General features: G+C 34.7%; 1 protein-coding gene across 2 annotated transcripts; it reads right to left on the bottom strand.

Annotated features, from left to right (window-relative positions):
- Positions 1 to 2,110: 2,110 nt before the first annotated feature.
- Positions 2,111 to 22,300, bottom strand: LOC110463214 (ciliogenesis-associated TTC17-interacting protein-like). Of its 2 annotated transcripts, XM_021517622.1 has the most exons (11): positions 22,132 to 22,300; positions 21,865 to 21,974; positions 20,449 to 20,717; positions 19,403 to 19,489; positions 18,859 to 18,876; positions 15,736 to 15,796; positions 10,934 to 11,040; positions 10,290 to 10,414; positions 8,623 to 8,699; positions 5,876 to 5,964; positions 2,111 to 4,132 (listed from the first exon to the last, which is right to left on the bottom strand). In XM_021517622.1, the coding sequence occupies exons 1-11, from the start codon at positions 22,152 to 22,154 to the stop codon at positions 3,881 to 3,883; spliced, it is 1,218 nt and encodes a 405-aa protein (XP_021373297.1). In that variant the 5' UTR covers positions 22,155 to 22,300; the 3' UTR covers positions 2,111 to 3,880. The 2 variants fall into 2 exon arrangements, with proteins under 2 accessions (XP_021373297.1, XP_021373298.1); XM_021517623.1 differs by lacking the exon at positions 18,859 to 18,876.
- Between the last annotated feature and the right edge of the window lie 1,959 nt (positions 22,301 to 24,259).

The raw sequence follows: 24,259 nt of genomic DNA, 5'->3' as shown, positions 1-24,259 counted from the left end.
AAGGATGTTGGCATGAAGGGCTACGAATTGTGTTCAAATGAATGACTTTCGCCCATATTCAAGGTCACAGTGGTTATTTGTATTAAAAACACTAAAAAACGAATTATAAACTACACTAAACTAAAGCGTCCGAGGAGATTGCTTGTTCATGTGAATGACCTTATCACACTTTCAAGGTCACATCTGGTCCATAGTGCATAAATCTTTAAAAGTCATCTTCTCAATAAACAAAAGGTATATGGCCATAAGGGTGGTGATATTTGACAAGTTGCATTCTGGGATGAAGGCTATAAAGTTTGTTCAATTTAATGTCCATGTTTGACTTTCAATGTCACAGGGGTCAAATTTGTTTTAATCTTTTAACAGGTTCTTCTGAATGACTTTAGTCAAGACACTGATATTTTGCCTGTAGCTTTATTTTAGTCCAGTGTTAAGGTTACTTACAATGGTGAGATTGATACCAGGTGAGCGATGCAGGTCCATTGGGCCTCTTGTTAATTTAAAGTTTAGTTAATTGATATTCCAATTTGAAATATGAAAGTTTGAAAATAAGTAAATATTATAACTCAAAATTTGATTTGAGCTATGCACTTGGCTATTCAGTAGTTGTTAAATTTTAACACATTTGACCCCTGTGACTATGAAGGTATGTCAAAGTCATTTATTCCACCAAGCTATAGCTTCTGGACGTTTGAAGTGTTCTTCTTGCATTTATGACCCCTGTGACCTTGAAAGTAAGTCAAAGTCTTCTTCATTTTTTTTTAGGGGGGAGAGGGGTTGTACAAGGAAACTACCAGCCAAATATAATGACTCTAGGTATTTTGGCCCTCTAGAAGAAGTCATTTCAAGTTCTAAACGTAATTGGCCCTTCTGACCTTTAATGAAGGTATTTTATAGAAATTCATACCAGAAATTTAGCTACCAGCCAAATATCCTGACTTTAGGCATTTTGGTTCTTAACGAAACCTTGATATAAGATTTTGGCATATTTGACCCCTTTGATCTTAAAAGTAGGTCAAAGTCAATCTCATTCTTATCCTAACATTGTTGGGTTCTATCCAAGGAAGTTAACAGCAAAATATTATGACTCATGTCCTTTCGGTTCTTCTGCTGAAGCTGTTGAAAAGTTTTTTGACATATTTGACCCCTATGACCTTGAATGAGCTAGCAGCCAAATTAATATCATGACTTTATGACCTTTCAGTACTTCAGTAAGTCAATTCAATGAAAAGTTGCTGGGATGGGTGGATGTTTGATGGACACTTTGCCACAGCATAAGCTCAGGCTCAAATCTTTTTTATGCCATACCGCAGCTTCCGTCGTCCGTCGTCCGTCGTCCATCCGTCTGTCAACTTTTCCTTTAAAACGCTACTAGTGCTGAACGGCCAAGTAGATTTTGACTAAATTTAGTCTGGAGCATCCTTAGGCCAAGGGGACTCATTTTGTATAAATGGTGGGTGTGCCCCCCCCCCCCCCCCCCCCCCTGGGGGCAGAGGGGCGGGGCCCAATAGGGGAAATAGAGGTAAAACCTTCAAAATCCTTCTTCTACCGTAGGGGAACATAGCAAATTTTTCTTTAAAATCCTTCTACTTCTGTAGGAATGACAGGATTTGGTCCATATTCGGTGTTGAGCATCCTTGGGTTAAGGTAAACCAATTTTGTATAAACAGTGGGTCTGAGGGGCGGTGCACAATATGGGAAATAGAGGTAAAATCTTTAAAATCCTTCTTCTGCCATAGGGATTAAGGGATTTTATCCTAATTTAGTCTGGAGCATCCTTTGGCCAAGGGGACTCAATTTTGTATAAACGATGGGTATGCCCCCCCCCCCCCCCTAGGGGCATAGGGGTTGGGTTCTGTTTGAAATTTGTTATATCTCAAGTACTGGATGGATCTTTCTAAAATTTCATATGTACTTACAGCACCTACCATGGAGTGCTATATCTTTACTTCATACCAATTATTTTAAACATATTCAGGTGAGCGATACAGGCCCTCTGGGCCTCTTGTTCTAAAAATACACAAGTCTCAACTTAAATTTAATTGTTCAAGGTATCATGGCCAGATTAGAAATTTGATATTATGTTGTAAGAAAGTGAACAGAAAACTTATTTAAAGTGAAGAAACCACTGTTTATTCAGCATAACATTAATACAATGTATAATAGATTTTAAAATGTAATGGTAATATTTTTTTCATGCATTTTTGGATCTTTGATTTTCCTTTCTAAGGCAGGACTGGACTATAGTGACGCTAATCACAAACCTTAAATATTATTCTTACAATCTGCTATACCAGCGAAACACGTGTCCTCCAAAAATATATAATTATCATACCTATAAATTATACTAGCTATGATCAAAATTATAATTTTTTGATCGAGGATCCAAAACCACTTACGAGTCTGGGAATTTTCAAATGGCCCCCATTACGAGTGTTTAAAGTACCAGGTATATTCTTTTGATATGGACTAAATCTGGTTTTTCATAAATTCCATTAGCTTAATGACTCATTAACAGAAAGTCATAAATATCTTCAAAATCCAAATTCCTGTCTTCAGATGTTCATTTAAAATATACAACTCTCCAAGCATGAAGGTTTTCTTTTTGAATTTCAATTTTTATTTCGAAAATAATGCCACATAATTTTTTTATTTCAGTCTTGATTTGTTCATCTTTACAACAACAAAATAAATATTTGAAGTGAAACAATTAATTTAGAGTGAAAAATTCATTTCCAAAGATATATTGATATTTACTGTATAAAATTAACATTTATATACATTGTATTTGTTAAATACATAATCATAAAAAATATGTACATTCATGGGATATCTGTACAAAACATTTTTCAACAAAATGTATTTTTTCCTTCTCTCGCTCTCTCGTATTCAATTCTTTCTGTGGTCCTTTTCAGCCTTCCTCTCTCAAATATCATACATGCTTCATTAGAAACAGTAAAAAAAATGTTAAATATTATTTGAATTGTAAACATCGAATGTAAAACATAACACATGCAAGGACGGGGTTGGTAAGACTATCGGTGTGGTATTAAAACTAAATTTGATTCTGTAACATCTATACCGTACAATAAATGTATACATGTACAACGCTTAAAGTCTTCATTGATAAATAGAATATAAATTTTATGTATAACAACATTAGGTGTTTTCTAGCCTTATTTAACACAAGGCAATATTTTCTTACAACACTTGTATTGGCAATATATATAAAAATAATTAAAGTAGATATTAAATTACAAAGCAATTCTAGTACACTTTGTATGTTCCACTTACTTTGTAATGATTCAACCTTTTTTAAACTTCAGTTTTCAATTTTTCAATTTGCTTGACTATCTTTATCAGGGCTGATCCAGCAAAAAAAAAATATTTGAAAATCCACCAGTCAATAACAAAGTTGTTAAGATTCGCTGAGGGCCATTTCCAAATGTTTTCAGTAACCTTCAGTACATTTCAATAAACACTGGTAAATTTTTGAAGTCAATTTTCAACTACACTGTAATTAAGGAGTACAGGATTTTGGTTTCATAAACCTGAATTATTTTTTCTTTTATTCAGGAGATTTCTGGAAACTTATGTGTTCAGATTAACTCATTCACCCCTGAAATTTCATAATGAACTATTCCAACCTTTGAATTGGAAGGGTTCAAATGAGTCTTCAGGGGTAAATGAGTAAAGAGTGTCACATCATAAATCTTGTCTCAAACTACAAGAAATTATGATTCCTCTGTATATACAGTTTAAGTAATTGCTTCCTGAACCAAAATATTGAAGATTTTTTCCGTTAAAGTCACCTTTTGAAAAGAAAAATCCTTCTGCCAGGTGTAGAAAAAGAACGAACGTGTGATGTCCAGAATGTCACTCATCGCGTCGGTGCTCGGAGCTGGTCAATCTTTGTGTTGGTCCGACTTGCTGGGAAAGGTGTTGGAGCATTTGAAGCTAAGTAAGGTGTAGCAGTAGGCATAGCAGGAGAAAACGCGGAGAAATACTCAGCAGCAAATTGAACAACATCCTCTGGTTTCCGCAAAAGTAAGAATTGGAGGAAATCCGCGAGTAGATTTTTAAGCTCGGGATGATGGCGGACATAGGACCCATGGTCTGCTTTTAGCTCCTCCTGCACAGAAAATATTAAAGAAATATTAAACTTACAGGAAAGAGTTGAAATAAAGACAATTCAACCCAATTGGAAGAGACAAAAAGGGGCTGAGATATAATGAATTGCAAGTCCTTTTATTTAGGCTAAGGCTAAAATTAGAAAATGGCCCAAGTTTCAAAAACATTCCTCATTTAAGGGTTTTTTTCCATAAAAAAAGCATAACTGGAGAAAATTGTTCATAGAGGCATATCTGTAAGTTAAATGTTTCTGAAAATGGGGCAAAATATATCTATTCCAATATACACAGTACAAGAGGCCCAGAGGGCCTGTATCGCTCACCTGTTTCTTTTGTTACATGAAACTGACATATAGGTAACTTCTGACCAAATTTGGTAACTAGAACACAAGACATTAACATCACTTAAACGCTTCTTAAGATATTGTTTGAAATTTCAAAATTTTAATTCTTTTAACCCACATTGACCTTTGACCTTATTACTGTAATATATAACATACCCAATCATTTTAAAGAGGAAAGTTTATAGCACTCTATCCCTGGTACCTACTGGCCAAATATCATGACCCTAGGCCTTATGGAACTAGAAAAGAAGATTGTTAAAGCTTTTAACCGATGTTGACGTTTGACCCTCCGACTAATACTTAAAGTTGACATTTGACCTCATTACTGTAAAAATATTTGCACTGCTGGTCTACATCACATACCTAAGTATCATGACTCTAGTCCAAATGGTTCTTAGGATATTGTTGTTTGAAGTTTTTAACATATTTGACCCCTGTGACCTTGAAAGTAGGTCAAGGTCATTTTAATGTGGAAACTGTATAGCACTCCATCCTAGGTACCTACTGGCATAATGTTATGACCCTGGGCCTTATGGAACTTGAGAAGAAGATTGTTAATTTTTTTATCATATTTGACCCCTGTGACCTTGAAAGTAGGTCAAAGTCATTTTAATGAGGAAACTTTATAGCACTCCATCCCAGGTACCTACTGGCCAAATATCATAATCCTAGGCCCTCAAGTTCTTCAGAAGAAGTCGCTCAAAGAAAACGTTGACGGACAGACGGGCGGACGTCACTGTACGGCATAAGCTCACATGGCCCTCCTCTCAAATCCAACTTATCCTCAATTGTTTGTTTTAATTAACAGTGACCTTGACCTTTAAAGACTTTTTAAAACGCTTTTGTACATCTTCATATCAGTGTATCACTCTGTATCACTCTGTCATATTTTAGAATGATAAGTCTTTCGGATTCAGAGATAGAAGTCTGTAACCCCCTATGATCTATATTTAGTAACAGCGACCTTGACCTTGACCTTAGAACTTTTCAAACCTCTATTGCATTTAGACTACATATCACAGTTTATCACTATGTCAAATTTCAAAATGGTTACACTTTTGGCTTCTGAGATAGGAACTGCACCCTCTCCCTACCCAATCGTCTATTTTTATTTACAGTGACCTCGACCATGACTTCAGAAACTTTAGAACCCCTTTTGCACATCAACACATTACAGTATATTACCATGTCAATTTTAAGAAAGTTTAATCTTTTAGATTCTGAGATAATCTCTGGAAACTAAAGTGTGGATGAACATATAAATGGACATGGACATATATATATATGTTTATTTCCCATGCAGGGTCCTAATTTTAGCTGTTGACTGATTTAGTGAGGTATTTTTGACAAAGTTAACATGTGATAGGGAAGACTTCTAATGAGGGAGATCCATGAATTTACCTTCCTGTCAAGGAACTTAGAATATAGCTGCATATCCTCATCCCACTGTAACGATCGCTTCTCAAATGTCGGTTTTGGCGGCTCCTCGTCTGAAAAATAAAGGTAAAAAAACTCTTACTTTTCTACCTTCCGTTCATAACTCGAGTTGTTTTTTCATTGGGAAAACAAAATGCACAACATTTATATTTTTAGGTCACCTGAGCTTTGCTCAAGAACCAGTGGATGGAATTTTTTCAAACTTGGTCAGAATCATCCTTGGTAGATGAGGCTACAAAATTGTATAATTTGGATACCTACTCCAATCCCAGGGGCAGGGTGGGGCCCCAAAGGAAAAATAAACTAATATTTTAAAAATGTTCTTCTCCAGACTCAGAGGTACTACAGTTAATTTCTCTGCATGGATGGAAAGATCATCAGGGGCTTTATATAAATTGTAAATTCCAGTACCCCGGGCCATCTGTTCTCCTTGGGGAGGGGGTAAAGTTTACTTTTGTTTATATAGGGAAATAACACTTTTGGGTATATTTTGTTCATTTTCAGTAAGAAATTAATCTTACTTGGTAAGAATCATCCTTGGAGGAAGATGATATCAAAGTGTAAAATTGGGATTCCTGCCCCAACTGCAGGGAAAATTGACCATTATTTCAAAAATCTTCTCCAAACTCAGAGGTAGTACAATCAAATTCTGTGCATGGGCTTTCTATCACCCCTGGGCCATTCGCTCTCCTTTGGGGAGGGGGTAAAGTTGACTTAAGTTTATGTAGGGAACAAGCAGGTAATTATTCAAACTTGGTTAGAATGATTATGATGCCAGATGGCAATTATATGGTATGAAAAATTAAGATCCTGCCCCATCCGTAGGGGCTGGAGGGATGGGGCCCAAATGGGGATTACGGTTAAAAGTTAGAAAATCTTCTTCATCAGACTCATATGTTTTACTGTTCATGGATAGAAAGGTCCTTACCTAAATTACCATTACCTAAATTGTAAATTTCATTATCCCCAAGGTCATCTGTGCTCCCTTGGGGAGAGAGTATAATTCTCAATAGCAAAATAATTTATTTGAATAGTTTTTAACGTTCTTATCCTTTGATGACATAACAAATATTGTATTTCACTTTGTTTACATGTTGATTTCCACATCACATCTCAGCAATGAAATTGAGCTACCAGTACCTTTAATATAACTCAGGTGACCGCTAAGGCCCTTGTGCCTCTTGTTATATACAAAACCATACAGCAAAATGGATACACTTACCCACAATAAACAATACCACAATTCTACATAATTAAGCCATGATGTTTTTTTACATCTATTAGAAATTAAAGAAAACTGCTTTATACTGAGTATATGTATTCAGGTTTTGCCCAGGGGTTTCACCAACTCTGCCATTTGTGAAATGACAAAGACATCACCACAACAGATACAGCAATAGAGGATCCCCGTGCCACTGCCAAAAATTGTAACTTAGAATTGGAAACTATTTTTCTGCCATTGCTATAGCTTTGATAAATCATTTCTAAAAAGAACAAGAGGCCCAAGGGCCTTATCACCTGAGATATAGTATAGGTACTGGTAGCTCAATTTCATTGCTGAGATGTGATGTGGAAAACAATATGTAAACTTAACTAAGTGAAATACAATACAAATGTCATCAAAGGATAAGAATTTTAAAATATTGGTAAATTTTCCCTTTGGGGGCCCCTCCCTAGCCACTTGGATGGGGCAGGAATCCCAATTTTACAATTTGAAAATCATCTTCCTCCAAGGATAATTCTGACCAAGTTTGAATGATTTTCTGCTAAAAATGGATTTCCCTATATAAACTAAAGTTAACTTTACCCCCTCCCAAAGAGAGAATGGATGGCCTGGGGTCCTGAAATTTCCAATTTCAATAAAACCCCTGATGATCTTTCTATCCATGCACAGAAATTGACTGTAGTACCTCTGAGTCTGGAGAAGAAGATTTTTGAAATATTGGCTAATTTTCCTTGTGGGGCCCCACCCTGGCGCCAGGGGTTGGGGTAGGAATCCCAATTTTACAATGACTGTTATACTGAGCTGGACAGGGATTCAACCCTGGACTTCAGACTGTTATACTGGGCTAGACAGGGATTCAACCCTGGACTTCAGACTGTTATACTGAGCTGGACAGGGATTCAACTCTGGACTTCAGACTGTTATACTGGGCTAGACAGGGATTCAACCCTGGACTTCAGACTGTTATACTAACGCTCTAACCGATTAAGCTACCTGGTCAACAGAAGTGACCTGGCCAAACTGTGCCACAGTTATATCCAACGGAAGTTAAGGGGAGGTTACTGTATAAAAACAACAGGGTAGTGGGACAGGGATCCTTAAGGAAGTTCAGGGGAGGTTACTGTATATAAACAACAGGGTAGTGGGAAAGGGATCCTTAAGGAGTTAAGGGGAGGTTACTGTATATAAACCACAGGGCAGTAGATCAGGGATCCTTAAGGAAGTTAAGGGGAGGCTACTGTATATAAATCACAGGACAAAGGATCAGGGATCCTTAAGGAAGTTAATGGGAGGTTACAGTATATAAACAACAGGGCAGTGGGACAGGGATCCTTAAAGTCATAAAACTGTGGTTGTTAAAGATGAGCCAAGATAATTAATTAACATATTCACCCCTAAAGACATATTTAAACTCATCCAATTCAATGGGTGGAATAGTTCATTATGAAATTTCAGATGTGAATGAGTAAAAGGACAATGGACTGACCTCTCATTATAAGGTTTGGTACTCTGGCCAGTTTCATTGTCACAGGAGATCCAACCTGCACACGATTTGTCAAATGTCTAAAAGAAGAAAAGAACACAATTTTGTAAGTGAACATAAACAACAGAAGTATAGAAAAATTCATGTAATTTATCCTGTTTCATCAATTTTACATCCAACTATGGAAACATCATTCTTGAGTTTTTCTTAATTCCTCAAAATACATGTATTTCCAATTCTCAATTATTACACTGCATGTTTGAAAGGCATTTCTCTTTTTATCTAACAAACATGGTGAAATATAGCAATTAATTGAAATATGATTCGGAGAAGAATTCTTGAAATTGGACCAATGACAAAAGACATGAATTTTAAACATACAGTATTTCATTGTATAAAGATACAAAGGGATTGGACAACAACTTATTTCAACTTGACCCTTAGGCTGCTACGTCCTCTCCTCAATACATATTGTAACTAGAAAATGTCTGTAAGACATAAATGCCGCCGCTGCCATGTGAAATTAGTTTCAGTGTTCTATAAAAAGTTACAACCACTTTGATCTTGATACCCTGAAACATGCACGCACACAAGGTACTACACTTAAAGTTGATTTTAATATTCATATGGGTTTTTTCTGTATGTTATTACCATCTCAATAACATATCGGATGAATTTGTCAATAACATATCGGATGAATTTGCTAAGTGTTTAAATTGAATCAGTAGATTATTTTCTATATATAGCAACAGTGACCTTGGCCTTGACCTTGGAACCCTGAAACACAACCATGTCCGAAGTATACTCATACTTGACCTTTGCATAAAGTTTGACCAAAATCCATGAAAGAATGAAGTTGCTAAGTGTTTAAATTGAATCAGTTGATGATTTTCTATATATAGCAATTGTGACCTTGGCCTTGACCTTGGATCCCTGAAATACAAAGATGTCCGAAGTATAATCATACTTGACCTTTGTAAAAAGTTTTACCAAAATCCATGAAAGAATGAAGTTGCTAAGTGTTTAAATTGAATCAGTTGATGATTTTCTATATATAGCAAGTGTGACCTTGGCCTTGACCTTGGATCCCTGAAACATAACGATGTCCGAAGTATACTCATACTTGACCTTTGTATAAAGTTTGACCAAAGTCTGCCAAAGAATGAAATTGCTAAGTGTTTACATTGAATCGGGACGGGACGGGACGGGGACGGGGACGGGACGGGACGGACATGGGTAACACTATATGCCCCCCCCCCACCCCATTTTATGGCGGGGGCATAAATAAATGTACAAATCTGTTTTGGGGGAACAGGAGAAGGAGGTTAGAGGTGAAGAAGGAGGTGGGGGGAGGGGGGTGTTACCTAGATTATACAATTATACAACAGCTATGAATCTGGGATGTACAATCTCATACACCGGTAAAATACAGCCCGCAGGCCGATTTTTAAAAAATTTACAAGTTCGACCAATATCATTGTCATGGTAAAATAGGGTAATGAAATTTTCCCTAGACTGGACATAAAATCTACTATAGCCCTGGGAGTCTGGCTAACGGAATTGTATACTCCTGTGAATGATATAGGTCATCATTTTTTCAAATATTGCTTCAATTCTTCTTATATTGAAGCAGTAAATGTTAAATGTCAATTTATAACTTGATAACTTACCCATCCTGCATAAAATACGATTGCCATGTTGTAGGAAGGTCCACCACAGAGTTAATAGTCCTCTCAACCCCATATACACGAATTTCAGTCCCGTCAACTGTCTGAGTCCGGTCCTCCAAGGGCCGCTATAATAGCAAACACAAGGCAAAGGTCAAAAGATGCATTTAAGGTGTTTTGCTATCTTACACATTATTGATGTGATTTGTGTTGATAATTTATCTCCCTTGGATATTTTAAATTTACAGCAAAATCAATCAATTTAATATGCGTTATCGTATACCTTCAGATTACAGGTGCTGGACAAACTATTATGATATGTAATATAGTACATCATATTAGTGTGTCCAGCACCTGTGTTTTAGATATGTAATTAATAGACTAACAATTGACACATTCAATATTATGTTGAACTCTCTTGGAAAGAAGATACATTTGTTAGTAAGGTAGCATACAACCTTAAGACTAAAGACATGGTTAGTTAAAAAAACTGTTAGGCCATCATTATTATATGTACAATTCTTGTTTCACTAATAATTTGAGATAGAAATCTTTAATGGTAATATATTAAAACTGTTCCATATTTTACGCAATTTGATGGCTAGAATGCTTGGCAATTATCGTTTGTGTTCCGAAAGTCTACTTACATATATAGCTGCACATATATTTGTGTCGGAGTCAAAGGACAGGAGTTGGAAGTCATCAGAGTGAAAGTTTTTCTCAATCAAAAGTCTATGCAGCAGTAAATTGGACCCTAAAACAAAGATTTAGAGTATCTACTGGCGGTAATAACCCTTTCACCCCTAGGTAACTTCAGTAGACTCTACCATGTATTGATCTGGATGAGTCCATTATGGTCTACAGTGGTGAAAGGGTTAAATGGATATATTACTGCGACGTACAACCTCAGTATAATGTAAATATTTGTTTATTGAAATGTTGGCATAATAAAGGGGTTTGGCAATATATTGAGGTAGACAAATAAAGGAGTTGTTATAAAAAAAGGAAAACAGGACCTTCAAATACTTGCTCATGAGACCACCTCTTTTAAGAGACCACTTTTAATGTATCCATGGTAGTGATTTCATGATTTCAGTGTGCAATGAACCTTTATCAAGAGACCACCTATACATTTTTCAGACAGAAAAATAAATAATCAAAAGACTGACAGAAAAAGCGATACACATATACTGGTTATACAATACTAGAGTGTGTAAAAGTACTGAAGAAGCCTTTAACATCAGTTTATAAAATGAGTGAATTTCTCTGTGTTTTTATAGGTCTACTCTGACAAAGATTACATTAATTACTTACCCTCAGATATACGGTAAATCTGCTTTGACAAAGATTACATTAATTACTTACCCTCACATATAAATCTACTCCGACAAAGAATACATTAATTACTTACCCTCAAATATACGGTCACTCTACTCTGACAAAGATTACATTAATTATTTACCCTCAGTTATACGGAAATTCTACTCTAACAAAGATTACATTAATTACTTACCCTCAGATATAAATCTGTTCTAACAAAGAATACATTAATTAATTACCCTCAGATATAAATTTACTCTTACAAAGAATACATTAATTACTTACCCTCAAATATACGGTCACTCTACTCTGACAAAGATTACATTAATTATTTACCCTCAGTTATACGGAAATTCTACTCTAACAAAGATTACATTAATTACTTACCCTCACATATAAATCTACTCCGACAAAGAATACATTAATTACTTACCCTCAAATATACGGTCACTCTACTCTGACAAAGATTACATTAATTATTTACCCTCAGTTATACGGAAATTCTACTCTAACAAAGATTACATTAATTACTTACCCTCACATATAAATCTACTCCGACAAAGAATACATTAATTACTTACCCTCACATATAAATCTACTCCGACAAAGAATACATTAATTACTTACCCTCATATATAAATCTACTCTGGCAAAGATTACATTATCTACTTACCCTCAGATATACGGTAAATCTTCTTTGACAAAGATTACATTAATTACTTACCCTCATATATACGGTAAATCTACTCTGACAAAGATTGCATTTATAACTTACCCTCAGATATACGGTAAATCTTCTTTGACAAAGATTACATTAATTACTTACCCTCGGATATATGGTAAATCTGCTCTGACAAAGAATACATTAATTAATTACCCTCAGATATAAATTTACTCTTACAAAGAATACATTAATTACTTACCCTCAAATATACGGTCACTCTACTCTGACAAAGATTACATTAATTATTTACCCTCAGTTATACGGAAATTCTACTCTAACAAAGATTACATTAATTACTTACCCTCGGATATACGGTAAAGCTGCTCTGACAAAGAATACATTAATTAATTACCCTCAGATATAAATTTACTCTTACAAAGAATACATTAATTACTTACCCTCAAATATACGGTCACTCTACTCTGACAAAGATTACATTAATTACTTACCCTCGGATATATGGTAAATCTGCTCTGACAAAGAATACATTAATTAATTACTCTCAGATATAAATCTACTCTGACAAAGAATTCATTAATTACTTACCCTCAGATATAAGGTAAATCTACTCTGACAAAGATTACGTTAATTACTTACCCCCAGATATACGGTAAATCTACTCTGACAAAGATTACATTTATAACTTATCCTCAGATATAAATCTACTCTGACAAAGATTACATTATCTACTTACCCTCAGATATACGGTAAATCTGCTTTGACAAAGATTACATTAATTACTTACCCTCGGATATACGGTAAATCTGCCCTGACAAAGAATACATTAATTACTTACCCTCATATATACCGTAAAGCTACTCTGACAAAGATTACATTAATTATTTACCCTCAGTTATACGGAAATTCTACTCTAACAAAGATTACATTAATTACTTACCCTCAGATATAAGGTAAATCTACTCTGACAAAGATTACGTTAATTACTTACCCCCAGATATACGGTAAATCTACTCTGACAAAGATTGCATTTATAACTTACCCTCATATATACGGTAAATCTACTCTGACAAAGATTACGTTAATTACTTACCCCCAGATATACGGTAAATCTACTCTGACAAAGAATACATTAATTACTTACCCTCAGATATAAGGTAAATCTACTCTGACAAAGATTACGTTAATTACTTACCCTCAGATATACGGTAAATCTTCTTTGACAAAGATTACATTAATTACTTACCCTCACATATAAATCTACTCCGACAAAGAATACATTAATTACTTACCCTCAGATATAAATCTGTTCTAACAAAGAATACATTAATTAATTACCCTCAGATATAAATTTACTCTTACAAAGAATACATTAATTACTTACCCTCAGATATAAATCTGGTCTGACAAAGAATACATTAATTAATTACTCTCAGATATAAATCTACTCTGACAAAGAATTCATTAATTACTTACCCTCAGATATAAGGTAAATCTACTCTGACAAAGATTACGTTAATTACTTTCCCTCAGATATACGGTAAATCTCCTCTGACAAAGATTACATTAATTACTTCCCCTCAGATATACGGTAAATCTACTCTGACGAAGAATACATTAATTACTTACCCTCATATATAAATCTAGTCTGACAAAGATTACATTTATAACTTATCCGCAGATATAAATCTACTCTGACAAAGTCTGTGTTTTTATAGGTCTACTCTGACAAAGATTACATTAATTATTTACCCTCAGTTATACGGAAATTCTACTCTAACAAAGATTACATTAATTACTTACCCTCGGATATATGGTAAATCTGCTCTGACAAAGAATACATTCATTACTTACCCTCAAATATACGGTAAATCTACTCTGACAAAGATTGCATTTATAACTTACCCTCAGATATACGGTAAATCTACTCTGACGAAGAATACATTAATTACTTACCCTCATATATACCGTAAAGCTACTCTGACAAAGATTACATTAATTATTTACCCTCAGTTATACGGAAATTCTACTCTAACAAAGATTACATTAATTACTTACCCTCATATATACCGTAAAGCTACTCTGACAAAGATTACATTAATTAATTACCCTCAGATATAAATTTACTCTTACAAAGAATACATTAATTACTTACCCTCACATATAAATCTACTCCGACAAAGAATACATTAATTACTTACCCTCAAATATACGGTGAATCTACTCTGACAAAGATTACATTAATTATTTACCCTCAGTTATACGGAAATTCTACTCTAACAAAGATTACATTAATTACTTACCCTCGGATATACGGTAAATCTGCTCTGACAAAGAATACATTAATTAATTACCCTCAGATATAAATTTACTCTTACAAAGAATACATTAATTACTTACCCTCATATATACCGTAAAGCTACTCTGACAAAGATTACATTAATTAATTACCCTCAGATATACGGTAAATCTACTCTGACGAAGAATACATTAATTACTTACCCTCATATATAAATCTACTCTGACAAAGATTACATTTATAACTTATCCGCAGATATAAATCTACTCTGACAAAGTCTGTGTTTTTATAGGTCTACTCTGACAAAGATTACATTAATTAATTACCCTCAGATATAAATTTACTCTTACAAAGAATACATTAATTACTTACCCTCACATATAAATCTACTCCGACAAAGAATACATTAATTACTTACCCTCAAATATACGGTCACTCTACTCTGACAAAGATTACATTAATTATTTACCCTCAGTTATACGGAAATTCTACTCTAACAAAGATTACATTAATTACTTACCCTCAGATATAAATCTGTTCTGACAAAGAATACATTAATTAATTACCCTCAGATATAAATCTACTCTGACAAAGAATACATTAATTACTTACCCTCAGATATAAATCTACTCTGACAAAGAATACATTAATTACTTACCCTCAGATATACGGTAAATCTGCTTTGACAAAGATTACATTAATTACTTACCCTCAGATATACGGTAAATCTGCTCTGACAAAGAATACATTAATTACTTACCCTCAGATATACGGTAAATCTGCTTTGACAAAGATTACATTAATTACTTACCCTCAGATATACGGTAAATCTGCTCTGACAAAGAATACATTAATTACTTACCCTCAGATATACGGTAAATCTGCTTTGACAAAGATTACATTAATTACTTACCCTCAGATATACGGTAAATCTACTCTGACAAAGATTACATTAATTACTTACCCTCAAATATAAATCTGTTCTGACAAAGAATACATTAATTTATTACCCTCAGATATAAATCTACTCTGACAAAGAATACATTAATTACTTACCCTCAGATATAAATCTACTCTGACAAAGAATACATTAATTACTTACCCTCAGATATAAATCTACTCTGACAAAGAATACATTAGTTACTTACCCTCAGATATAAATCCTTTCATCTTTGACAGTTCAATGCTTCTAGAAGATCTTTGGATATCCTGCAAAAGGCAATTTTACAGAATTTACAAAAAATATTTAAGTGGTAGCTGATGGCTGGGACAAGTAACCTTTAACCGTCAACAACAACAAAGTGATGTGTATAAGCAGCTTCTAGCCAACAGGAAAACTACCTTTACAGTACAAAGAAAAATATGTGATTATGGATTATCTAAAATTTAGATTCTCAATAAAAGGATACATTGGTGAATTTATCAGGATTTGTTTTTTATTGTAGGACAAATACCTAAAAAACGTTTTAGAATTAAACCTTACAAAGCTTTTTTCAGTAATAATAATAAATTACCATCGTAAATAGCTCATGTTACTATAATTACACGCCTAATGTGAACTTAACACTTGACTTTCTTAATCTAAAAATTGCCCTAAAGAAAAAGCACTTGATATTGGAGGAAACGATTTTCGTTAAAATCTTTTTTTCTTTTCTTTTCCATTTTTTTTTTTTTTTAAATGAAAAAAAAAATCTCTGCCATAAGTGACTGTAACACATACAAAAAGACTAGCTTAGTTTATGGCCAACTGGGGCTGGAACTCTGAAGGGCTCCTATGTTCAAAGGGTGATAGGCTTATCAATAATTTGGCACATCTATTTCATCTGAGGATATGTTCAAACATATTGAAATTTAAAACTAAAACTACTTGAAGTAAGAATCAACAAGAGGCCCAATGGACCTGCATCGCTCACCTGGTATTAATCTCACACATGTAATCTTTAAAGTGGACTAAAATACAGTTACAGGCAGAATATCAGTGTTTGATTCATAAGAACCTATTAAAATATTTAAACATATGAAGCCTGTGATCTTGAATGTCATGCAAGGACATTAGGTTGAAAGTGGGTCAAGGTCATTCATTTGAACAAACTTGGTAGTCCTTCATCCCAGCATGCTACAGGCCCAATATCAGTACCCTGGGCCTTTTGATTATTGAGAAGAAGTTGTTTGAAGATTTTAAGACATTTGACCCCTGAGACTTTCAAAGTGGGTCAAGGTCATTCATTTGAACAAATTTGACAGCCCTTCATCCCAGCATGCTACAGGCCATATATCAGTACCCTGGGCCTTTTGGTTATTGAGAAGACATCATTTGAAGATTTTCAGATATTTGACTCCTGTGACCTTGAAAGTTGGTCAAAGTCATTCACTTGGACAAACTTGGCAGCCCTTCATTCCAGCATGCTACAGGCCCAATATCAGTACCCTGTGCCTTTTGATTATTGAGAAGAAGTTGTTTGAAGAGTTTAAGACATTTTACCCCTGTGACCTTGAAAGTGGGTCAAGGTCATTCATTTGAACAATTTTGGTAACCCTTCATCCCAGCATGCTACAGGCCCAATATCAGTACCCTGTGCCTTTTGATTATTGAGAAGAAGTTGTTTGAAGATTTTAAGACATTTGACCCCTGAGACCTTCAAAGTGGGTCAAGGTCATTCATCCCAGCATGCTACTGTCCAAATATCATCAGCCTGGGCCTCTTCTTTATTCAGAAGTTGTTTAAAGTAAAACGTTTACGCCGGCCGGTCGCAGCACCATGCCATAAGTGCCCAAAGGGCCAAGTGAGCTAAAAACACTATCCAAAGATAATAAATTTATACAAAAACATCACAAAAATTGCATTTAATTATTTTTTTTGTCTCTCAGCTAATTGCACATTGAATAACTGGGCCAAGATACATAGACATACAAACAGGATGAAAAAGAATGAAAACTCCATTAAACCCTTTAAACTCAATATTGAATGTTAGAAATAAGTTTCCTTTGATCCGTGTCCATGATCTGTAATGGTTGCATGTTCTTTTAGATTCAAGAAGCACAGCATCCTAGATACCCTAGGGGTTACGCTCACTGTCGCTCTCTTCACCCCTGGAATATGTCATAGCAAACCGAAGGATCAGTGTGCGCCACCTTGTGGATGAGACAAGAAGACTAGTTTGATTCTTCCATGTACATCAAAAGAATCTCAGGGATGCGTAACGGTAAAATTGACAGGCTTTAAACTCGAGCGTCCCTTCTCTATAATCTTCAAAGGACAGGTATCAGCCTAGTGAATGGTCAAGGTTTTTTTACCTGAGGCCAATCAAACAGCTATCTTTTTGCCTTCGATTTTGCCATCATATTCGAGGGGTGCAGAGTATAATTCCTAGAGTATCGAAAGATGCAACCATAACTACATTCACAAATCCTTTTTCAAAGGTAATATGTCAAGTATTTCTTAACATTTTCTTCAGGTTGGTAAGTATGGATTATGATAAGTTCTTTTTACGGTTGTGTAAAAAGAACTTATCATAATGAAAAATAATATGTCTAGTAATTTTAATACAAGACAGTCGTTATATGGTCAAGAGTTGGCATTGCTACGATGCTGAAAAGCTGTGGTAAAATACTGTTAATTTCGTAACATTGATAACTAAACAAACAATAAATATTTTGCAAACAGGAAATACAAAAGAAAACAAAAACCTTACCCAAACACCTGAATATATAAACAATAGAAATAAAGGAAAGTCACCTATTGTCTGTCAAACTTAATTTGGTTTCTAATTTTTCTCACATATTGAATAAAATATCCTATCTATATTCACCATTCTAACCTCATTTCATTCTTATCTCTGAATTACTGAGTCTTTCCAGAAAAATTTGAATAGAACATAACAATATTTCTCTAAATTGAGTCTCCATTACTCCCCCCCCCCCCTTTTTTTAACTTTTATTTTGTTCTGGTTTGACTCCTTGGGCATAGTTAAATAGCTAAATGGGGAAGAATGGTGAAAATCATTGGAAAAGGAAAGCAAGAAGTTTAATTTCAATAACCCAACACTCCAGACTTAAGTAATTTTATGTCTGTGTTAGCACCAGTTTGCAATATTTACTGCAAAATTATAGATTTGGAAAAGTAAAATGTTTCAAAATCTTCCAATTCTCTAAATGAAAAATTGTACACCCCTGGGAAAAACTACATAACATAAAATTTATAAACAAAATAACATAAATCAAATATAGAAAACTAACAGTAGCTCTAATATAGATAGAGCTTAAATATTTACGAAATTCTTCATCCAAGGCTGTCAAGAAAAGACAAAATGATGATTGACAAAATGAAGTTAATACTGACAAAATATATATGCATGAATGAAAAAGACATTTAGAGCAAAAGAGTTTGAAAACAAATACAAAAATATATTTTCTTCTTCAGTTTTGAGAATGCAAGCAAAAACAGATAGCCATCAATTACATTAACACTCAAAATTCATTTCCAGAGAAGTTTTCCAAATTTTTGATGGTCTTCTTGTTGATAATATATCCAGAAAGTCTTAAAAGCTAATCAACCAAATACAGTCAGATAGCAGTCTAAAAGGTAGAAATGGGGTAAAAAAGTAGGGTAAACAGCAGGCATGCTAGGATACCTTGCAGTAGAAAAGAAAAGAAGATTGACATTACAGTAAGTGTTGCAGCAGAAAATCAATGGTTGTCTCTTCAATGTCCCATAAAAGAGGATAATGCCCCCCTCATACACACACATTAATCACATCTTACAATCATACAGTGAGATACAGCAGGTGAATTTCCCCCCCAAAAGCTGATACAAACCTCTCCTTGTGTTATTACTCTGTTCACCACATAACAGTCCTCTTGTTGAACTATAAATGTCTTCCTGTCCAGAGGGCAGTTTTCAAGCTAAAATGTCAAAATTTGTCATGAATGTTTACTGATTACGTTTGAAAATAACCATCAAGTTTTCATATTCAATTTATATTTAAGTTTGTAGCCATATTAATACTGTAAATGTTCATATTTCAGTGGAATTCTTATTTTAGCACATTTTGAGCTACAAACCGGGCACTTAATTATGATTGTGTTTATTGTATACTTTTTACTGTATATAACTCATTCACCCCTGAAATTTCATAACAAACTATTCCAACGTTAACCTTTCCATTGGAAGAATTCAAATGTGTCTTCACTCTTCAGGGGTGAATGAGACAATATACTCTATAATGTGAATGTACCAATTCATCAATGCACTAGTTAATATGTTAAAATTCAATAATACACTTAAATTTTAGCATGCACAAATGAATACCGCTGCTTTTTTACAGTATGTGTATCTATTTTTTCTGAACTAAATTCATTTTGATTAACTTTTTAAAGGACTATTCCTTAAACTAACAATCATTCTTATAGTGATAAGTGTACGATATTGGAATCTTTTGAATTGATTCAGGTCTCAAATATTCACATAATGCATTCAATACATCTTTACAGAGATACAAGTTTCCGGAACCAAAGTCACATGATTTTGTGATCATGTGGTACATTAAGGGGGGGGGGGGGGGGGGGGGGGCGGGGGGGGGGGGGGCTGTATACTTTCAGTATGAAGTAAAATCAGTAATAAACCAACTTAATAGCAGTGTAAGATCATTTTTTGTTGGAAACAGCTGAAACTTTTCATCCTCCATAAAAGAAATATCTACTGACTAGTCCCCAGTTGGAAACTGCCCATCACTGTTTCTGCATATTATTCTAACTACTGTCAGAGAGAAAAAGTATCTTGAAAACAACATCTTAATTTGCTGAATTTGAAAAAGAAAATGGTGTCAAGATAAATACTATATTGTCCCATATGTCAACTTTACCTTTACATATTCGTGGTGTTGTTGTTCGATGGTCTCAAGGTTCTGTCCGACATAAGCTGTGATTGATGTGCCACAAGGGACACCATCTATCGACCCATGACTGTTTGCATGTATGAGATAGCAATCTTGTTGTTTGTGACGTGTTGGCTCTACAGAAACGGTAAATTCCCCCAGTTCTCTCCCCTGTTTTGAACCACTTGTGTATGTATCCGTCGAGGTTGTCAACAGGCTGTCATCAAACATCAAATATTTAAAGTCCTCTTCAGGAACTGCAATTAAATCAAAACATAATATGAATTACTTTATTTGATATGTGAATCTGTTTCCAGAGAGCTCTGTTTATCAGCAGCAATTGCTATGAAGCAGTTTATGTGTTTTCATTCTAAATTTTCTCTTTGATTAGCATTAAATTACACTTTATTGCTTTAAATAATGGTAAAAGTTTTATATATATATATAAACTTTATTTATTTTACAACAATCATGAAACAACTTATATTAATCACTCTTGTAAGTCCGGATCCATCACGGACTGTCTAAATGTGGGAGGAAACCAGAGTACCCGGAGAAAACCCACCATAAATTACTGAAGTAGCTTAGAATGTTTTACTCCATGCAACCTAGTACTATTAAATATGAATGACTTGCCTCATCTGCCCGGGCTGGGTATTTGATCTGATGATGCAATGTATAAAATATGTCTCGTTATCAGTTCTAAAAAGCTACGTTATCACAGCTACAAATGTATGTGCAACCTGAACCATGAATGTTTGACATCACTACAAGTTCCAACAGTTATCCTAGTTGCTGTTTAACTTACTATAAATCTTCATTTCATCTTGTTAACAGTTATCTGTCTCTAAAGTGAAACAACTTCACCTGTACTGAAAACAGGTCTGTAACCTGACACAGAGGTGAGGTATAGAGATCAGCGCAGTAAAAGATGTTGACCTTTATCATTTACCTAAAACCTATTTATTTACAACACAGATTTAACAACTGCTGCCCACCCTCTCCAGACCTTTCCCCTGTTTCACAAGAAATAACTATTCAAATCAGGGCCTTAGCAGACCAGTTTGGACTAGTTTTGTTTAACGTCCTATTAACAGCTAAGGTCATTTAAGGATGTGCCTCCATGTATGTAGTGTATGCAGGAGACAGGGTATATTGGTGTGCTTGCCTCCTTGTGATAGTGCGGATCTAATGCTGACTTTATACCAATCTAATTACACGACATATCAGTAAACGAGAGTGATGTGAAGATATAATTTTAATTAGATTGACTTTATACTGCTATCTCAAAACTCTTTAAATGGCAGTGTGCATACAGTAACAACAAAGAACTTTAATGCCATAAACAACTTATGGATCGAACACTTGCTGAAATATATATGATGCATGATATATGGGATTTACCTATGCCTTCCAAGAACTTAACGGCAGCATCACTTGGTTCTGGTACTTCCTCTGGAACTGTTTCTTGGACTGCTGTGGGCACCTGGGACGGTGCCTCAGATGTTGTGAGACTATAAAATAAAATCACACATCGTAACTGGGTCATCAAATTAGTTATTTCATACAGGATCCTGTTAAGTAAGTGATCAATCAGATACATGTTAAACAGCACTGGCAGTCAATTATCATCGATGAATACGATACTTTTTTGTGCTATATATTACAAACCTTGTGATCGTTGTTGCACTCATCGTGTTAGATGTGCAGGATGTTTATGTTTAGACAGAATTTAAGTCCCTGCTTCTGACTAGATGAACTTAAACTGGGGATTTTTCAACTTTTATCCATCTGTCAAGAGCAATAATGTCTCTATGGCAATAGCGATACTAATACTACTTCCGGTAATTTCATAACGGTGTATTCTAACGAACAAATTGAATAGGCATCACAGGGTCCGGAATGTTTTAACTAATAACATACAATTGTAAAATTATCTTATGATATATGATTATTCACCAAATTTTATTTGAAAACACAACACGTTCAGTGGATGCCACGGAAAACAATATATTACCATTGTAATGATAACCAATTTAAATAATAAAGATTAGACAAAAAATATACCAAATATTCGAAATAATTGAACCTAATGACTTTCCAGGGTTCACTTATCCGTTCTCTTCAAAAGCTTAAAAAAAACGTATGTCCTTTAAATCTTGTTCTTGCCTCTCAAATGAAACCACGGCTTACGAGGAGATACATTTTCCGGATATTGTTTATTATTTTAGTGTAATCCTCACAAGTAAAGGGGGATAATCGTAACAAATATTCGTGCGTGTTATTCTACATAATTTCCTCAAAGATCAACATGGAAGTTGACAACAGGAAAGTACAGCTGCAGCAGCAGGTTTATATTTAGATATTTTACTAATGATTTTGGAAAAAAAATCCGATGAGTGAAATCATCTTTAATTACATGTCTTTTATATGATACGCGCTCTCGCTGACAGTTCATTATGTTTAGTTCTACCACGGACTTAGATAACACAGGGACAGTATATCTATACGTCCCTGGACGGCAGCACGATTTACCCAAAAAGACCCCAAAACACCCCAAAAGACCCAAAAAACACCCAAAAAACCCCACAAAACACCCCAAAACACCAAAAAAAACCAACACAAACACATGAAAAATGTTCAGATATTTTTATGCCTGCTTCCTGTCATTATGTAACATAATGATGTTTCCCGTTAATTGAATAGTTATATCGACGCGAGTAATATTAACAATATACGTATTTGAGTTACTTCCCCTGCAACAAGTTTACCGTTTGCCTATTCACAAAAGTTTTATCGATAAATGTTATTTATTCTCACTCTTTCCACATTATTTGACATAGGTAGCCTATGTTTATTTCGTATTTGACAAGTGCTTTGTTCTTAAGAGGATACTGTTTGAAGTGTTAAATTCATACTTTTTTTAACAGTCTGATTATTTCAATCTATTTTGCGTTTTTCGAGTGAATCATTTGGGTGCTTTTTTTTGAAAGTTATTGGCCCTAAAAAGGGCCGTTTTATGATACGTATTTCCTCTTAATGCTTCTGTGTGGAGGCGATGATTCTTCGGATTCTGGACATATACTTCTTTCTTCCTGTATTAACGGTGATCAGTTCACTGGTTTGAAGATGGACCAGGTCTTGTAGATAGTCAGTCGGGTACTTAATGTCTTTGAACTGTACGAAGTGCTTTCCAAATTTCTTGTGGAGAAGTTGGTTTATACGTATCCGTTGACATTCATACGCCTCTTTTGTCAGAACAGGAACTTTACTGAAGTTACCCTTGTGATGATTTCGGCCACCCATACCTTCTTCATTCCAGCATTATTGAATGTAAAAACCAACTCGACAATTCTTTCAAAAATCTCCCTTGGTGTATATGTGGGTGAGATGTCATTACCTCCGACGTGGAGGAATGCAAATTCTGCACCTGTTGCTATGGCTTGCCTAACAAATCGCTGGTCCATCCTGTCTGTCCTCAAACCACCCCTGCCAAAGAATACAGTATTCACGCCAGAAATACATAGGTCTCCATCACAATGGCGCCGAAGTCTTTCAATGTAGCTGCTACCATATAGAATCAAAGTAGGCATGGTTGTTTGATTGTAATTATTACTTTTGTTTTTATAAAAAAATCCCTTAAATGGTACATATATATAAGTGTGTGTCCGTCCGTGTATCGTGTATTGAGGTCAAATTGTGTAGGAGAAGGTGGTAGTGTGTTAGGAGTGGATAGAACATTTAATCTAGGGAAATGTTTTGTGACCACGCTCACATACAAAAATCAGGGTGTGGTACA

This window comes from Mizuhopecten yessoensis, unplaced genomic scaffold, assembly GCF_002113885.1.
Source record: "Mizuhopecten yessoensis strain PY_sf001 unplaced genomic scaffold, ASM211388v2 scaffold10877, whole genome shotgun sequence".
Classification (NCBI taxonomy): Eukaryota; Metazoa; Mollusca; class Bivalvia; order Pectinida; family Pectinidae; genus Mizuhopecten; species Mizuhopecten yessoensis.
The sequence above is the reverse complement of the archived record's forward strand: the minus strand, read 5'-3'. Positions and strand labels throughout refer to the sequence as shown.

Coding starts and splice junctions, on each gene's coding strand:
- LOC110463214 (XM_021517622.1), bottom strand. CDS start 22,154: ATGAGTGCAACAACGATCACAAG. Junction 19,490..20,448: donor AACACCACGAATATGTAAAG/GTAAAGTTGACA, acceptor TTGACATTTTAG/CTTGAAAACTGCCCTCTGGA. Junction 5,965..8,622: donor ACCAAACCTTATAATGAGAG/GTCAGTCCATTG, acceptor TTTATTTTTCAG/ACGAGGAGCCGCCAAAACCG.